An 18,023-nucleotide genomic window follows, 5' to 3' on the forward strand; every position below is an offset into this window, starting at 1 on the left:
GTGGTTATAAATTTACATGATGACATGTTGTTGTAGATACCCACTTGAGCCCAGTAAGCTATGATTATTTTTCCCAGTTTGTGGATTTGTAGTATACAATTGAGATTTTGTGAGCATATTCTCATTATGCATATTTATGAGAAATGGAATTTTCCCATAAAATCTCTTTAATAGAAGTTATAAATATACCTTAAAAACACTTTTTCATGTTTGCTAAGATTTGCTAACTGAATTTAGCTCTTATTCTAACCAAAGTTTTTAAAGAGCCTCTTGATATCTATAATTGATGTGTTTGGTTGTAGGACCCGTTATAGAATTAGTCTCATTTTGTAATAGGCTTACCATCTCACTTTCTCACCTCCTTACATTTTTGTTTGTTTGTTTGTTTTTCTGAAATGATTTCAGTTACACTCTGTGCCTTTACTGGCATAGTATGTTCTCAGGAGTATTATCCCACCTGCCTCTTTCTTGATACTAGTTCTAGAAAATTCAAGTTCAAGAGATCCATATGTAAGCTTGGGAAACCTGCTCTAACATGTGGGCTAATTTTATGATAATAGTTTCTAAACACAATTGTAAACTTGTGTTTGAAACCAATTAGACTTACAGCTATTTTTCAGTAAGTAAATCAAATCCTGATGAATTACAAGCCAAAGTTTTTATTTCTAGTATTACTATTGTCAAGTTTATGTGCTGTCACATATATTCTCCTGGACATACATGTACCAGAAAGTGTTTTCTATCTAGTTAAGATTTGTTGTTCTGTTAAAATTCATTTACATTTTATTCAGATTAAATTTTTTTCCATATTTAGTAATCATGCTTTTATTCACCAAACTGCATACTTTAAATAAATCTAAGAAATAATATGACATTTTAATTTGTACGTACTACCTTGAATGAAAGTAATATATCAGCCTAGCATTTCTTCTATTATTCTATTATACATCCTGTAAGTAGGGCTCAGAAATAAGAACTGAACATTAATTTTATGGGTTTTTTTCTACTCGATAGGTGCTATGGATATAGAGGAGAGAAATCGCCAAATGAAAATTAACAAATACAAACAGGTAGCCGGATCAGATCCCAGACTGGAACAAGATTACCATTCAAAGGCAAGACATTTTTCTTTTTAAAAGTTGTAAAATAAACAATTAATCATATGAAACCATTAGATTCTCTTCAACTTCTGAACGCAGATTAGTTAGACACAAACATATAATGCAATGGCCCTGTGATACCAAATGCTAAAATTTATAGTGTGTTTATATTCCAACTTTTAGGGATAGAAATTGTCTTATTAAAAAAGTCATTATATAATATAGGAGATTAAAGTGATGAAACTCATAAATGATCTGAAGAACAAATCTTTTAGATTTTTTATTTTGTAGAACCTATAAGGTCCTAACACCCTCAGAAATGTTTAGGAAGAACAGCTGTGGTTTTCCCATACGTAGATTTTTTTTCAATTTTATAGTATTTTAATTGAACCTGGTTTAATAATGAGTTGTTAGAACAAAATACATATTCATATGAGATATAAGTTCAAACCGTTTTTTAGTGAGCATCTTTTTGAACTACTTTTTGGGAATAAGTTGAGGTATGAGGTTTACTAGGTAAGATTCTTGCCCTTCATTGCTTTTATATTTTCAAAACATTTTTAGGTTCATGATACTATTCGTGGTCAAAGTCATGAAAAACTTTGCTCTGATGTACCTATTTAAGATTTAATAAGAGAATGAAAATCGCAAAATTTACTGATAACACTTAGTTACTATGTGTTCTGTGACTTAGTCATGTGATCATTGCAATCAGGTAATATTTGTGGTCTCTCTATATATAGAAAAGCAGTTTTGATTTTTATACGCTTAGGTCTGTTTTATCTCCACCTACTTAACCTTTAGTTCCTCTCCATGATACTCCATTCTTTGGTGAAGTCAAGACTTACTAAGTACAGCATAACTGGCTACATCGGATATGCATGTGTGGTCGGTAGCATACGTTTTAGTTTCCCCACTGTACAACTTAACGGAGACAGAGACTCTTACATCAGCATCATCTTCCAATTCACCAATCTCTTCCCCAAATTACATAAATACTGACATGGTGAATGTAGAATTGTTCATCACAGAGTTCTGATGTACTGGAAATAACACAGGCCTAAAGCCAGAGAAAGGTAAATTCAAGACAAATAAACAAACCCTTGCCTTTACTCAGCAGTTCCTAAAATAGATTTGTTTTCTAAAATAAAAATATGAATAACTACAAGTAGGCTCAGTGAATTTCATAGATAATAGTTTTGTAATGATACAGTATTTCAGATGCATACCAATCTTTTGAGCTTAATGTCAAAAACAATATGTCTTCCCAGGTACTTTGTTGTTATTTCTTCTTAGGTCTTTTGTGGCATGTCTTATACTCTAATCTCTCATTTATTCATTATATATAATCCAAAGACCAAGGCATGTAGTCCTAATAAAATAGGATATTAAACTTCTAGAAACATGTCTTCAACTAACATCAATTTTTTTTGTTTATCTCCCGCTATAGTTTAGGAAAGAATGTAGATGATTTTTTAAAGTACATATAGTACTCTCAACAATATTGTCAATGAAGAGATGAATATCAAGGGAAAATGAAGTCAAGGCAAAACAAAGTAACAGAGGAAGTAAAGCTCATGAACAAAATGCATAACGTGAGATCCTATTTACCTGCTGCATGTGAAGCATATATTTTGACTGTGAGCTTCCTAAAAAGCAGTAAAGACAGAAGGGGAAACTGGGTTGGTTGTGTGATTCCCATTGTTTATACAATAAAAGCAAGTTCCTTAGACGCAATACCAAGGATTCTTGTTATAGATAACAGAAATTTGCTATAGGAAGATGGACCAATGGAATATAATAGGCCTGGCTCCAGATTTTTTTTCCAAAAAATGAGTTTTGATTCCATTCTAATTCATAAATAAATTAATTCTTGAATCTTCAAAGTTTTATAACTTTGACACCAATTATTTTGGGCTGAAGAAAATTTAAATCTTAGCAAAGGACTAATTATAATAAGCAATGTAATTTCATAGGTATTCTGTAAGGAAGTGGTTTTCTAAGTATAATCCCAGACCAGTGGCATCATCACCTGAGGACTTCTAGAAGCGCCAGTCTCTGGCCCACGTACTTAATCAAAACTCTGGGTGTAGGGTCCCTAGTTTTAACGAACCTACCAGGTGATTCTGATGTACACCAAAGTTTGAGAACTACTACTCTAAGGTGAGCCGCTTATAAAATTGACTTCCTCGATTAGGGTCTTAGCTGGAAGCCATGATGAATGATGTCATTAAAAAATGGAGACTTTGAGATTAGATGATCTGACACCTTTACAAGGTGCTCATAGTTTATAATATCCTATCAGTAAGAATATCATATACTTTATCATTATGTTTTCAGTTACTGAAGTTATGCATTCAGCTTAACTAAAAATATATTTAAGCCATTAAGGTACAGCTTCTTTAAAGGATCCAAACACAACTTTATTTCATTACCCTACAAATTATTTACTGATGTGGAACTACCTTTGCTGGGTCATCCCATCATCCCTAACTTGATCTTCCTCTGTCATAGATCAAAAAGAAAATTACAGAAGATACTTTTTTAGTCAAGGGTATATATAGATTTAGTTATTATTCATTTTCATATTAATAGTTTCTTAGATTAAAATTTTTGATAACATCCATCTTTTTAATTATACATAAATAAATAAATACAAATATAGCTTATATTTCCATTATTTTCTACTTTATTTTGATAACAAGTATTAGTTTAAGGCTTGCTCTTGAGCCATGTGCTTTAGTACATTAGATCTAATTCTTGACAAAAATCATTTACAGATGACAGAACTAAGATATAGAAAGGTTAAGTAATCTGCCCAAGTTCACATGGTCACTGAGTCCTGGAAAGTATTTTTCATAGATGATCTGATTTTCAAATTTAAGATGACAAAGATCAAATCCAAAGCCTCAGACACATGGAGCGTATGCTGTACTTCCGAGCTATATTCCTGAAATTTCAGTAAGGCTACTGAGAAGCTTTGGTGGGATCTAATTTAGTGTTAGTGACGTGTTTTTAAATTACACATTCCACATTTTACATGGCATTGCCTCCCTGAATTTTTCAAGCTTTCTGCATTGATAGTTGTAAACAATTCTTACTAAGTTTTTAAAAATTCTCCTTAGTAACTGACTCTGAAAGCATCTGTAGAACAATAACTATTAAGTTACTATCTAAGAATATTTTAAGTACACTAGGAAATTTGAAGACAGAAAATTTTTATTTAGTAAGAGCAGTCAAAGGCAGTGCAGACATGATTCCTATTTAATCAGTGGATGATTTCTCACAGGATTTTCCCTCAAAACAGAATTTAACTATGTAGCCAGCACACCCCTGTGCCTCTCTTTATCCCAGCTTAACTCATCTGTTCTACTCTCAGCAGAAATTTAAGGAGTAACTTTGATTTTTTTCTATAAAATCAATATTCTCTGCTCTTCATTGGTTCAGAAAAAAGTGATTTGTCTACTAAATTTAACAGTGCAAAATATAATTCAGCATAGACCAAACTATCCTTCTGTGAGTTATATAATTGCTAATGAACAGAATCAGCGATAATTGAATGTCAAACAATATGTAACTATACCTGAAAATTAATATGGAGAATTTGATAATGTTTATTTAAATATATAATGTGTATTTTTTAATTAGCTATATTTATTATTTTTAAATGATCCCGGAAGATATTTTTTAAAAGGGTAGTTAGTCCCTAACATTTCAGTAGAGAACGCTATACAGTTCATTGGTACAGTATTTATTTGGAACACAAAGCTTTTATCTCTGTAGAAATAATGCTGTTTTTTTAATCAAATAATTAAGTGATTTTGTGTTCCCACAAAAATATCTTACTCTTATTATAGCATAAGTGCTATGTATAAATATCATATTATAATTTTGTTTTCTTATTTATCTCCCTAGAATTAAGTAATAAAGCCCATAAGCGCCAGAACTTTTAAAATGTGAACCAAAAGTCTATATTAATGCATTTAACCCTTAATCTAATAGACTAACCTAGTGTTCAGGGAGCAGAGGACAGTGTAGTGAAAGAAAGGAAAACGGTTTTTCGCCATTCATTGTGCACACCTGGTCCTACTTCTTGTCTCCTTGTTCCCTGGCTTTTTGTCCTTCAAGGACCCATTCACCTATTTCAAAGAGACCTATCAAGAGAAAAGCAATCCAACTAAAGTAATTTACATCGTAATATAAATAACATAACGACAGAAATAGTTTCAGTGTTTTAAACCTAAATACTACTAAAACTCAACATTGCTGACATTGCAAACAATATCAATATAAAAAATTTCAGACAGTTTAAGTATTTTTGACAAATACGTTGCCACTGTTAACTAAGCTGTTCCATTTATTAGAGCTTATTCTCCTCTCCACGCTGAGAATACACATTCAGGGCCAGCCTTAAATGTTTTAAATTGATTTTCAAGACCTAGGCGATAGGGACCCCGGAAGAGGGAGCCAGGCTGGGGCGGGTTAGGAGAGGCCACATATCGGCTGTTCGCTGTTTGGGAACAGGAGTACTTGAAGACTCCAGTGTCATCACAGTGTGCCAGTGGTACCTGAGCATAGTGTAGTAGATGGAGGCACAGCCTGGAGTCGAGCAAATTCCCCCTGGGTGACTTTGGGTAGGTTGACCCCTTATTCTCAGTTTCTCTATCTATTAAACTGGGCTTGGAGACCTGTTTCATAGGATGATGATAGGATGAAATGAGATGATGTTATAAATGGCTTAACATTTAGTGGTTAAATGCTGAATATGTGGTGCAGATAACATTTGTTTTTATTTTTGTAATGATAACAACAAATGTAATCATAGACACCAGAAATTAAAATGACAAGGTCAAAAAGAAATAGTAAAGAAATAATTTGAGCTAATGAAAAGGATTGTAGGGTAACTCAAATATCATGGAATGTTCCCTTTGTTCTCAGAGAATTCAAGCATGAGAGATCTAAAATGAAAAATTAAATTTAGGGGGAAAGAATTTTTGAATCTTCAAGGGATATGGAGATTAAAAACGAGAGACTGGAACATAATGTGGGATGGTAAATTACAACTAGATTACTGAAATTAAGCAGGTATGTTATCAAGGCTGATGTTAAATGGGCCTGGTCCTTGGAAAGTGCTTAGCAGGTGCACGAGTAGGCACGGGCATTTAACAGGAAATGCTCTTCAATAGCAGTGACGTACATGGATCTGAACACTGAAGGACAGAATTTATAAAAAGTAAATTTTAAAACGTGGGTAGGTGGCCTTATACAGATTACTAAAAAAGATGCATGAAAATACATGTATTTAGCAGAAGTGAAGAAATGAAAGGTACGTTTTAATTTTATAGCAGTGATTGAAATAAAATGCTCAAATTTTTCTGGCCTAAGCAGGAAAGTTGAGTTGCTGGCAGCATATAACACAGTCCAGCAGCAGAACACTGAGCTCGGCTTTGTGCCCACTGGAGGCAATGCTGCTGCAGAATCTCTTCTCAAGCTCCCTAGAGAACCTGGTACTTACACGAAACAGACCCCACTGTGCCAGTGTCAGTTAGATGGAATCGTCGGATAAATAGAGCAGGAGAATTCTAATAGGAGTGATCTCAGCAACTCAGTCTCTACCCTGCAAGGCCCTCAAGGAGTAAGTTAAAATGTCCCATAGGAAGTAATGAAGCTCCCTTTCTTGGAAGAAGCAGTTTATTGTTTCTTGAACAGAGGTAGGACTCAGATTTTCAAAAACATTCCTGCTAGGCTTCATCTAGCCAAGTATCTAACAGAATAGTTTCATTTGTAAAAATCAGGATTAAGATTGCTTACCTGTGGCTTCCATCCCAGCTAGGTCAAGAAACCTTACCACTTACTGACGAAGATGCCACGGCAAGAATGCCAGTGGCCGCCTCTGGATTGCTTCAGTGAAACACACCATTTCTCTAACCTTCTGGTCTGCTTTGGCAGATTTTTCTATTGTTGTGTTAATTTCTCTATAACCCTACAATCATCTAGCTTCAAGATCTGTAGCAAAATCCCAAGAGAAACTTCTGGAATTCACCGAAGGTTGCTGATAAGTGAGCATAGGAGAAAAACGAACAAGTTACCTGGAAGCATTCCTTTTTTTTTTTTTTTTTTTTAATTTAAACTAATTAGCCAACATACCTGGAAGTATTCTTGCTGCCAAAGTTAGCCACCAAGGCTCCGAGAAGGTGTGCTGAGCCCTGGGTGCTGCTGTCACTTCTTAATATTCTCTACCTCTCCTCCACCACTTGAGGATACATTTTGTCCAAGAACTACACACTTTAGATTGCTTCCTGGCCCCAAACCAAGCCATACCCTTCTGGACGATCTTGCTACTTACTGAATCCAGACAAGCCTCCAAGGCTTTTATTAGTCACCTGCTGTGTACTTTTTTATGATCACTCTCTGGTTGTTCCTTTTCCAAGTATATTTACAAAGAGAAATAAAACTAGATTTTAAAAATCTAGATTATTAAACTAGTAAGTAAGAGCAGCCATATATAATACGGAGCTACAAGTACAAGAGATATTAGTGGTGGTCTTATCAAGGCCTGAATTTAAAAAACTTTGTCTCACTTAATGGCTATCAAAGCCTAATGAAAAGAGAGTTGGAGATTGAAATGAGAAAGGAACCAGATAAAATCATATTGTAAAAGCCTTTGTATCCTATTTTTCCCTCTTCTGTAGTTTCTTATTCATGTTTGTGAGAGTAGAATTTCCATTTATATTAAACATCCACCAAACTAGAATTTAAAAGTAGCTAAAAAATATCTATATACATTTATATAATTTCTTCCTTTTTCCTTGAAATAAATAAAGGATGATCAATGCATCATCAAGGGAGAAGGGGCTGCTGGAAGTATACCTTCTTGCTGTCGGGGGGCATCATCCATAACCATGGTAGCAGCCATGATCACAGCACATCTAAAGTCTTGATTACAATAATGGAGATATCTCTCCAGTTCTGTTAGTCCCTCTTCAATTTATTTTTAGTGATTATGATTAAATATGGGCTGCAGAGTAGTATTAAAAGTATGGACTCCACAACCAAACTGCCTGTGTTCAAATCCTACCTGTCACTATTTGTATGACCTTGGGCAAGTTAGTTAACATCCTTGTGCCTAGGTTTCTTATTCTAGAAGATGTGCTAATAATAGTACCTACCTCATAGGATTGTTTTCAAAATTAAAACTGTATATCTACATATGTAACTCTTAAACAGAGTTCGGAATATGGTAAGGAATCCATACATGTTAGCTATGATATGATGCTGGTGGTGATGATGATGATGGTGGTGGTGATGATAATGGTGATGATGGGGAAGAAGGAGAAAAAAAGAATCATTTCCAACAGATAACTTGCTCTTACCAAAGTTCTTGGGGGTTCCTGTCTGTATTTGTTGCCATCAACAATCTACTAGGTAGAGATAAGCATATCTTTAAGGTAATCCTAAAAATATGTGGGTGGAAAGGGATGGAAAATATAAAAATGATAATTTTTAAAGTCTAAAAATTGATTAAGGTTGTATTATTTTTACTAGTTTAGTCATATCCTTATCTACCCAAAATTATTTTTCTTATAATTTCTACTCCCTAGTAGTAAGCTGATTATACTTCAATTTTAGTTTAAAGAGAGAGATAAAATTCTTTTTGCGCATAAATTTATTAGTACACACATACACACATATGCACACACCCTAGAGCTCTGAGCCAAAGGAGAATTTCTCTTCTCCATATTTTAGCTGATGGAAGCAACAACTATTCATTTCTTGCTTGTCTCCTCAATACAAATATATCTCACTTTATGTAAAAGGGCCTCAGTTAAAAAGTTAATGGTAAATAATTTTAATGGAATTTGAGAAATGTGATTTTTTATATGTGATTAATCTTTGAATTCAAAAGTTTCTAACTTTAGGTTCCTTTTCTCCTTAATATCTTGTATTAGTTGGCTAGGACTGCCATAACAAAATGCCACAGACTAGCTAACTTAAAAAAAAGAAATTAAGTTTCTCATAGTTCTGGAAGCTTGAAGTCCAAGATCAAAGTGTTTACAGGTTTGGTTTATTCTGAGAACTCTCTCCTTGGCTGCAGATGGCTACGTTCTTGGTCATCCCTCTGTGTATTGGATTAGGACCTGCCCATGTGAGCTCATTTTACCTTAATTATTTCTTTAAAGGCCCTATCTACAAATACAGTCATATTCTGAGGTACTGGGAATTAGGACTACAATATATGAATTCGGGGGATACACAGTTGAATCATAACCTTTCTCTACAAAATAATTAGTGGTCTTTTAAGATAACTTTGCTGCCTTATAAAAGCATATTTTATCATAATATGAATAGAGAGTTAAAGGCAAGTAACTAAATATAGCTATTTTGTTTCAAATTTTGTGATTTTTAAAAAATTTGATTACTTTTTCTATTTCCCCAACAACATTGTCATATCCTAGATGAAATATTTTGTTTTTGTGTCCACAAGTTCATTTTTTAAATTACTTTTCTTAGTGATAAAACTGCATTTAAATTTAAATATGGTTTTCTTGGTCATAATTTTATTCTGACATTCAAGCCATGGGTCTTTTTTCTGTACATATATTTGTGAATTGCTACCTATTACTATTGCTACCTATTACTATCTAATCATATGCCAGGGCAAGAAGCATGAGGGGGATACTTTTTAATTAAGAAGAAGTCATTTGAGATTATTAAAACAGTAATGTATGTATTATAGAACACTATAAAATTACAGAAGAAATTGTAATTTCTCCTTTTTTAGTAAATATAATGTTGCTGAAAACTGACAAAAGAATTTTAAGTAACTTGTATTCAGCTACCTGGTGCTAAAAGGGTCAATCTATGAACAATAGCTGCTATTGCCAAGATCATAATTTCTTTTAGTATATTGCCTAAGAATACACAAGGAAAACATTTCTCTTTTACCTCCCCCCCGCAAAAAAAAATCGTGCATTCACTTTTGCTTTCATCAAGCCTCCAGAGTTGCTGGCTTGAGAGCAACTTAGTATACCTTACAGGGGATACAAGGGATGAATGACACGGATCACCAAAAGGAGAGAGATCTTGCTTTATAGAATCAAGGAGGATATGGAAATAAAGAAGGAAGAAAATGTGGTAAGTAGGGCAGAAATATTATTCCCAACTCAAAGTCCATGTAGTCTAGAAACATTAAGTATTTTTCAGAAAAAAATTACAAATATAAGAATATTCGAAACAACAGAGATGTGAAAACATAAATACCTTCTGAACCAATCATGGCATTTATCAACTTCTAAAATGCATATATTCTGCCTTATATGATACTTGCTTATTTTTTACCTTCTTGAGAGTGGGGACTCTATTTTTTCATCTTGGTAGTCTCTCTAGTGGCAAGCACTTTGCTTTGGCTATAATAAGCTCTCGATGGGACATTTTTCTAGAATATGGACATTGAGGCTGAGAGGAAGCTAGAGTGTCAGGGGTGGTAGATGTTTGGAAAAGGCTTTAGAGGAGGTGAATGTCAAGTATTTTGTAACCAAGGTAAGGACAGGATATGAACCCGGGAGAAGGTATGGGAAGGTTATTGCATGAGAGTCAGAAGCAAATTTTCTAATGGGTATGTAATTATTGATTTATGTCTAGAGTTGATTATAGTAGAAAGAATACTGAGAAAAAAATTAGAAGATTTGGCTCTAATTTTTATTCTATCACTTATGTGATAAGACTTTGGATAAACTACCCAGTAGTTCTTCACAACCCAGCTTTTTTCAGTGTAAAAATTGAGAAAACCTGGTCATCTATCGAAGTATTGCACAAATACATGGTACTTTGGAGGCTGCATTGAAAAAACAACAACACTATGTGTTAACATTTGGGTTTTAGGCAACCTCATCATTATTTAAACAAATCGTTTAATCTCATTGCTAATATTTAAAATTAGGTTTGAAGTAGATTTTCTATATTTCATTTTCTTCATCTAAGTGATTCAACAATCTCTCATCAGGGTCAGGATCTATATTAGATATATTCTCACAAAGGATTGGATCTATGTATTTTAAAATTAATTTATGGCATATTAATTGAGAATAAATTTATGTGTATAATATTTTAGCTTATTTCTTCCCATGAAATAATTGACAGCTAGGTTTGAATTGACACTTAATTCAAAACCTTTAGTCAATTAGGCAGTCAGTCAAGTAAGGCAGTGTGGAGCTGTCTACACCTATAATTTCAATCTAATTTGGCTAATTATAATTTGAACATGTCTACAATTTTATTATGTAACAGCTTGTTCATGAGCACAGAAATTAGTTGTAATTTTTCCTCTATTGGAAGAATTGCAGATATTGTTTGTTAGCAAAAAAAAAAAATTCACTAATGTTTTCCTAAACATGGAATTTTGATTATTTCTATTTCATTACTTTTGAAGGTTGCAAAATAATACTGTAGTCTGGAAATAATATAGCTAACCTATAAGAGAAGGAACTTTTGGCTGGTGATAACTTAGAGAGGTAGAATTATTGTTGTAAAGGGTACAGAACTTGGCTTGGCACATGGGAGCTCCCAGTAATGGCAGTTATTTTTATTATCTATTATGCATGTGTTGCAGGGGTAATGAAAGAATAACCTTACAGTTGAACTTCATTCTCATGGATGAACCAAAAAACACTCGTTCAATATAACTTCCTAACTAACAAAGCAAATGGCTGTGATTTTATGATTGGCCCTTTTCAGGTCATTTTCATGACCAGGCATACTCACAGCAAAGCTAATAGTCTTCAAAGTAGGGACATGTCAAAACACGTTACTTCTTAAGCCCATTACCATCTTCTGCCTCCCCCCTCCCCTCAAAAAAAAAAGATGACCTGAATTTTAAATGGAATGTAAAGGAGTTATTTCAATGGGGACATAAAACATCTTTATCTTTTTATTCAAGTTAGTTTGCAAGATACTGTTTTTTTTAATTATTTTCAAGTTTTATTTATTTAAGATCTATCCAGTTATAGTTATAGGTTTTTGTATTCTGATTATGCATGTCGTTTTAGGTAGAGTTTTAAAATTCAGAAAAGGAAGAAAATCTTCAGTCTGAAGTATATACCTAAAAATGTGAATATTTTAAGAAGAAATGACTTAAGTTCTACATATGCTTGCCTAGTATCTTATTAAACATGAAATTATAGTTAACACAGTTTTTAATGAAAAGAAATGGAAAAACTTCAATACTAATGAATCATATAAGCTTAGTCAATTCACTTCTCTGTTTCTTAATTTTCTCATCTGTAAATTTAAGAAGACAGATTACATCCTCTCTGAGGTCACTTTCCGCTTTAGAATACTGTGATTTCTTTTTAATGACTCAGTGATGAGTGAATAACTAAAAGTATGTTTCAGCACCAAATAACTTTGCTGGGCTTTTTTCTTAAACAAAGGGTGGTTCTAGATGAGTCCTCTTTTGTGTATTCTGAACATAATCTCAGGGGACATTCAGTAGCTTTCTCTGTTCTGCAACTCAGAACTGCTGAAGCTGGTCAGCTGTCATTCTGGTTTCTGGTTCTGCAACATTAAAAGGAAAAAAATTTACAGAGAAACAATTAAATGAATAGCAATAAAGTGAAGGACTGAGCAAATGGAGGAAGGAAGGGAGAAAGGGGGGAGTAATAAAAAAAAAAGAGTTTGAAAGCAAGGGAAGGAAGGAGGGATGGAAGAAGGGAGGCAGGCAGGCAAAATCCTTCCAATCTCAGAGTTCATAATTGAATTAGGGAAAAACAGATACATCAGTGCTCCTCTTACAAAATAGGCTATGTTAACTGACACAATAAAACTTAACCATGCAAAGAAAGCATAAGAAGAGAAATACTAATTTGGCTTGGAGAAAGCTGGGAATACATCATTGAATAATGCATGAGGTGAAGGACATGTCAGGCAGAGGAAGAGCTTAAGCAAAGTTGTGGAAGCAAATGAACAAAAGCTGTATGTTTAAGGAACCGCTAGTAGTTCTTTAGAATGGAAATCCCCAATAACAAGTTACATAATAGGATATAAGAATGGAAAAGTTGGCTGGGATCAGATTGCAGAGGGCTTTGAATCACCCAGTTAAAAATCCAGAATGTTCTTCATTATCACCCTGAGCTTTGAAGATATTTGAAGCACTCACCAATATGAACAAATATTAATTCTAGGGGTAAACTTAAGATGCATTTGAAAGGGAGATTCAAGAGAAGTCCTATTTAGAGGCTACTGCTATAGTCAAGCAAGACGTAAATGTTATTCCTTGTCAGGTTTTGACTGTTGCCTCCACCCCAATGGTCTTAATGCAAGTCCAGCTGATGGTGCTCTGTCTTCTCACACGATGAATGAGAGTAGTGGGCCTCTTCCAGATTTTCAACAGAATGTAATTACATCTACCCTCTTCCTGAATTTGATGGGTCATGGCAATTCTCAGACCCTTTCAAGTTTTTCAACACTTTGTGGTTTTCTGGCTGTTATTTAGCCCTGATTCTCTTAAATACAAGTACCTAGAGTTACTCTCTTGCTTTCTAAGGTACTAATATTTGAAAAGGAGCCCTCTCCATATCCCCAGTCCATTAAATTTTGTCGTGTTTCTGCCTACTTCACATTCCTAGGACCTTTGTCCTGATGCTGTGTTCTCATGTTTTATTTCTGTTGCAGCTTTTGGAATGCTCGCTTGCCACTCAATATCTGTAATGTCCCCACCCCATATCCTAATACAAGTTATAAATATTCTCTCAAAAATACAAAAATCATATAATAAACCATGGAATAGTTAAAGATATTCACAAAGGACCAAGTATAAGGGACTCTTATGGCCAAGGAGAGCTTCTTTGTGATACTTCTCAATTCTAGCTGGATCTTACAGGTATCTTACCTGAGGGTTTGGAAAAGCATTTGGTCACAATAATGGTACCTGTGCTTTAACACTAACTCTTCTGTCTTTTGGAGAAGTCTGGGCTTGTTGGTTTGCACTGGCAGGAGGCATTCTGTTCTCCCCTCTGTTAGCTTGGCGATCAATGAAATGTTATGTATATCACAATGAGATATTGTCATTAATACATTTAACGGTCTGGGAAGAACAGACTTGGAGAACATGTCTTCATTGAGGCAGAAATTTCAGACAACATTTGTTTGAGATATTACTGAATAATAAAGGCATAAAAATAAATGTAAGACTCATTAAGGCTGTTGAAAAAGAAAAAAAATTACATTATGTGAATACATCTGAATCAAGAGACAGCTAAGTGTTAACACATATTATCTCTAAACTTAGAAAATAATAGCTGTCTTAGGTGTTGGGAAAAGAAAACAATATATAAAATATTTGAAAGTTGTTTGTAAACCGTAAAAAGTATCCACATTTTAATAATTATTAGTGTTACAGTCATGAATTGTTATGTTCCCTGGTTTAACTTTCCTCTATTCCAAGTGGAAGCATAGTTACAACAAGTAACCCAAGTTAATAGTTTCAAGAGTAAAAAACATGAATTTCCAAGTCAGGTTTGGTGTTATCCTACTCTGAGTAAATAAATCAACCTGGTGTCAAAGGACAATGCCTTATTTTTTTAGTGAGATATGGAATTAGGAACTTATTTATAAGGTTTTCATAGGTCTTTTCAAGTTTTTCTAGCCAAGAGAAAATGAGATGATAGCTGAATGATAAATAAAACTGAGTATCACAGTCTAGAGCTTAATTCCATTTCAGACTATGCCTAATTATTATCACGATGTAAATATTTACTATGTGTCAAGACCTGTGATCTCATTTAAAGCTCACATCAGGCTCAGAGAAGTTAAGAGACTTGCCCAAGATCACACAGCTACCAGTGTGTGGGAGAGTGGTTACACATCCATATATTTCAGCTCGGTAGCCCAGGGTCATTATGATACACTGCCCCTTAGCATCAAAAGTAGATGACCACATTATAGATCTTATCAATATTGTTAGTTAAAGAATGTGCCTTCGTACCATGAAGTCAGAAAGTATTTTTTCTGACCCAGAACAGGATAAGTGATATATCATTCAGGTGTGTATTCACATGTTCATGATTTAAAAAAAAAAAAAAAAAAAAGCCTGGCAAAATTATCTGAATAAAGAATTTTTTTTCACAAACAAGAAATCCAAACAGCAGCCCAGGGCTGATCCTGCTGTTTAAGGACCTAAGTTTCCTATTCTTAGAACTTCTCTTCCTGCTCCCTATTCTTAGAGTAGGACATTCATGCTCGTTGTCACAGAATGACAACTGCACCCACTAGGCCCATGTTTAAACTCCGTTTAGAAAGAAAAGCAAAGAGGGAAAGCAAATGGCCATCCCAGCTGAGTCAGCCCACTGTAATCGCTCTTGCCAACCCCCACCTCCTAGGTCCTGCTTAGATCACAGAGACCAGACTCAAGTCAAGTGATCACCCTGGCTACAAGGAAAATGGAAAATGAAGTTATTTTGTTTTTTTCCTGTTGTTGTTGTTCTTAGACTACTAAAATAAATCCAGATTCTTTGAGTAAAGAACAAAAAAGGAGCAAGAACATTGGTAGGCATTCAGCCACATCTGTGACCATTGAATAGGAGTAGTAGACTTGAATTACCAACATGAAGGACCAAGGACCTATTTGTATGCCCCTAAGAGCTAAATATCCAGATATTTGTTACCATAAAATGAGTGATATTTCTTGATTAATTAGAGTGGAGAATATTGAAGAAGGAGAGGTCAAAGGTAACTCACAATTCTTCTATGTTTTAGTTTGATATTGAGCCTATTAAACAATGCAGGGAATATAGGAGATACAAGAATAGCTAGTTTGGGGTGAAAGAGAAAAAATTTGGTTTTGGCCACATTGAATATGATGTCCCTGAAAAACAACATGTGGTCGATGCCCTGTTAGCACCTGGAAATACAAGTCTGAAGTTTGAGGGATAGTGAGAGCAGACGATAAGGATTTATTAGTCATTACACGGCAGTGAAAATGCACAGATAATGGATCAGATCATCCTGGGGGGATGTGCATAGTGAAAAGAAAAATGGACTATTGATCAGAATTTGGGGAATATATAATTTAAAATCAGGTCAGGGGAAGTGATGCTGGCAAAGGAGATTAAGAAGGAACAGTGAGAGAGCCGGGGGAGAAACCTTGAGTGACATTATCTGAGAGGCCATTCATGGAAACATTTCAGAAGGAGAGAGGACTTGAACAATATTAGATGTAACAGCAACATCAAGAAAGAACTGAAGACACTATTGGCTGGTAAATTAGGATATTTTTGGTGTTTTCTGTTTGTTTTTGAGAACAGTTTCAGTAAACAGTAGACTAGAATGGGTGAAGAGTTACAGATTCTAAGGAGAAAAGTGATAAGTGCATTTGTTAAGAGCAAAAGCGTGAGTTCTGTAGCTACCTGAGATCGGCAGATCTGAAATTTCATCACAGAACTGGCACTTCCATTTCTAAAAATTGTGAGACATTGATGGAAATAAATAACAGATGATGAGAGCAGGTGATTGCTAATAGACATGGAGTTCCCACGGAGCCAAGCCTTTGTGAGCGTCATAATTGACTGCTAGCAATAATTCCTCCCCTACAAATTCTCCAGGAAAAATTATTAATCTTACAAGTTTCCCTCAGACCAAAAGACAGTTGGCTCTTTTTTAAGTCTTGGCTGATAGGCTAATGGCTACGCTTTCTACTATTACAGTTTTTGTTTTTTTTTTCCTGAAGCTGTTCTTGCTATTCCATTTTTCACAAGATTTCTCTGGATGAGTAACTTACAGATATGTCATCTTATAGTCCCTTACTCATTGTCTCCTGATGAATCTCAATGAATCCTACAAACAATGCACGTATTTCTAAACCCCATGCTTGGTGGTATACACCAAGTCTGCATTTGGTGACCACTTGATAACTTGAAATCAGCCATGGTGAGAGTATTTATTCCTCAGAAATTAGCAAACTGTAAATCAGAACTTTTCCCCCTTGGATACTTGGTTATTAAAAACATATATCCGCACACCGCTGCCTATACCCACCACGGGGAATAAGAGGATTACATGACTAAACTCTTTTCAGCTATCTTCACAGTATTTTATACTCTGATTTAATGCTTCATACTGGAGATAATACTCCAGTATACAGTCCAGATAAAATGATCATTCCCTTCATTTCAATTCATTAAACATTTATTGAGCTCCTACTACCTGCCAGGCAAGGATCTAGATAATGGGAATACATACAAAAATAAACAGACAGTCATTATTCTCAGGGAGTTTATAATCTAGGCAGGATAGATGATAGATGATAATAGATGATTGATAGATAGATGATAGATGATAGATGATAGATAGATAGATAGATAGATAGATAGATAGATAGATAGATTTGTGTGTGAGAGAGATACATGAGTAAATTGTAAGAAAGGCATCAATAAAGTAGTATAGGAACACTCCAGGCAGTGACTAACTCTCCTTGAAGGAATTAAGGAAGAGTTTTCTAGCAGGGATTTCATTTGTAGGATATTGTTTATAAGGCTTAATCTTAAATTAGCCCTCAGTTTTCTGTAGCTTTTCCTCAGTCTCTTCTCCCTCTCAGGTAGAGACCTTATCACACAATACCCTCTTTAGGAGTCCTATCTAAACAAAATGATCTCTAACAGATTTTTGTACAGTGCAACATTCATATCAAGCACTGATAAAGGCCTTGGCTGGGGCAGAGGGGAGTCATCTGCAAGTAGCTCCTCGAAGGGAGAGTCTCTACAACTGTGGTACTATCAAAAGACAACAGGACTCTTTGAATTATGATCTGAAATACCATAAAAATAGGTTAGCAAAAATGAGAGTGTCTCCTTGCTCACATGATCATCTCATTGATCATGGTGCCAAGACTCCCCCTGCTCTGTTCTTGTCTCTTCCAGACCCCCAAACTGG

The 18,023-nt window shown here is 34.6% G+C and overlaps 1 protein-coding gene across 49 annotated transcripts in view; it reads left to right on the forward strand.

The window, feature by feature from the left end:
* RIMS2 (regulating synaptic membrane exocytosis 2) overlaps positions 1-18,023 on the forward strand; it is a 611,447-nt gene that overhangs the window by 458,967 nt on the left and 134,457 nt on the right. For 32 of the 49 annotated variants that reach the window (XM_034668422.1, XM_034668421.1, XM_034668424.1 and 29 more), the window contains one exon: positions 1,015-1,115. The exons of the other annotated variants lie outside the window; for them this stretch is intronic. In XM_034668422.1, coding sequence (XP_034524313.1) covers positions 1,015-1,115 — 101 coding nt within the window. The remainder of the gene's footprint in view (positions 1-1,014; positions 1,116-18,023) is intronic. 49 annotated transcript variants of the gene reach the window in all.

The sequence above is a fragment of the Ailuropoda melanoleuca genome, chromosome 9 (assembly GCF_002007445.2).
Source record: "Ailuropoda melanoleuca isolate Jingjing chromosome 9, ASM200744v2, whole genome shotgun sequence".
Classification (NCBI taxonomy): domain Eukaryota; kingdom Metazoa; phylum Chordata; class Mammalia; order Carnivora; family Ursidae; genus Ailuropoda; species Ailuropoda melanoleuca.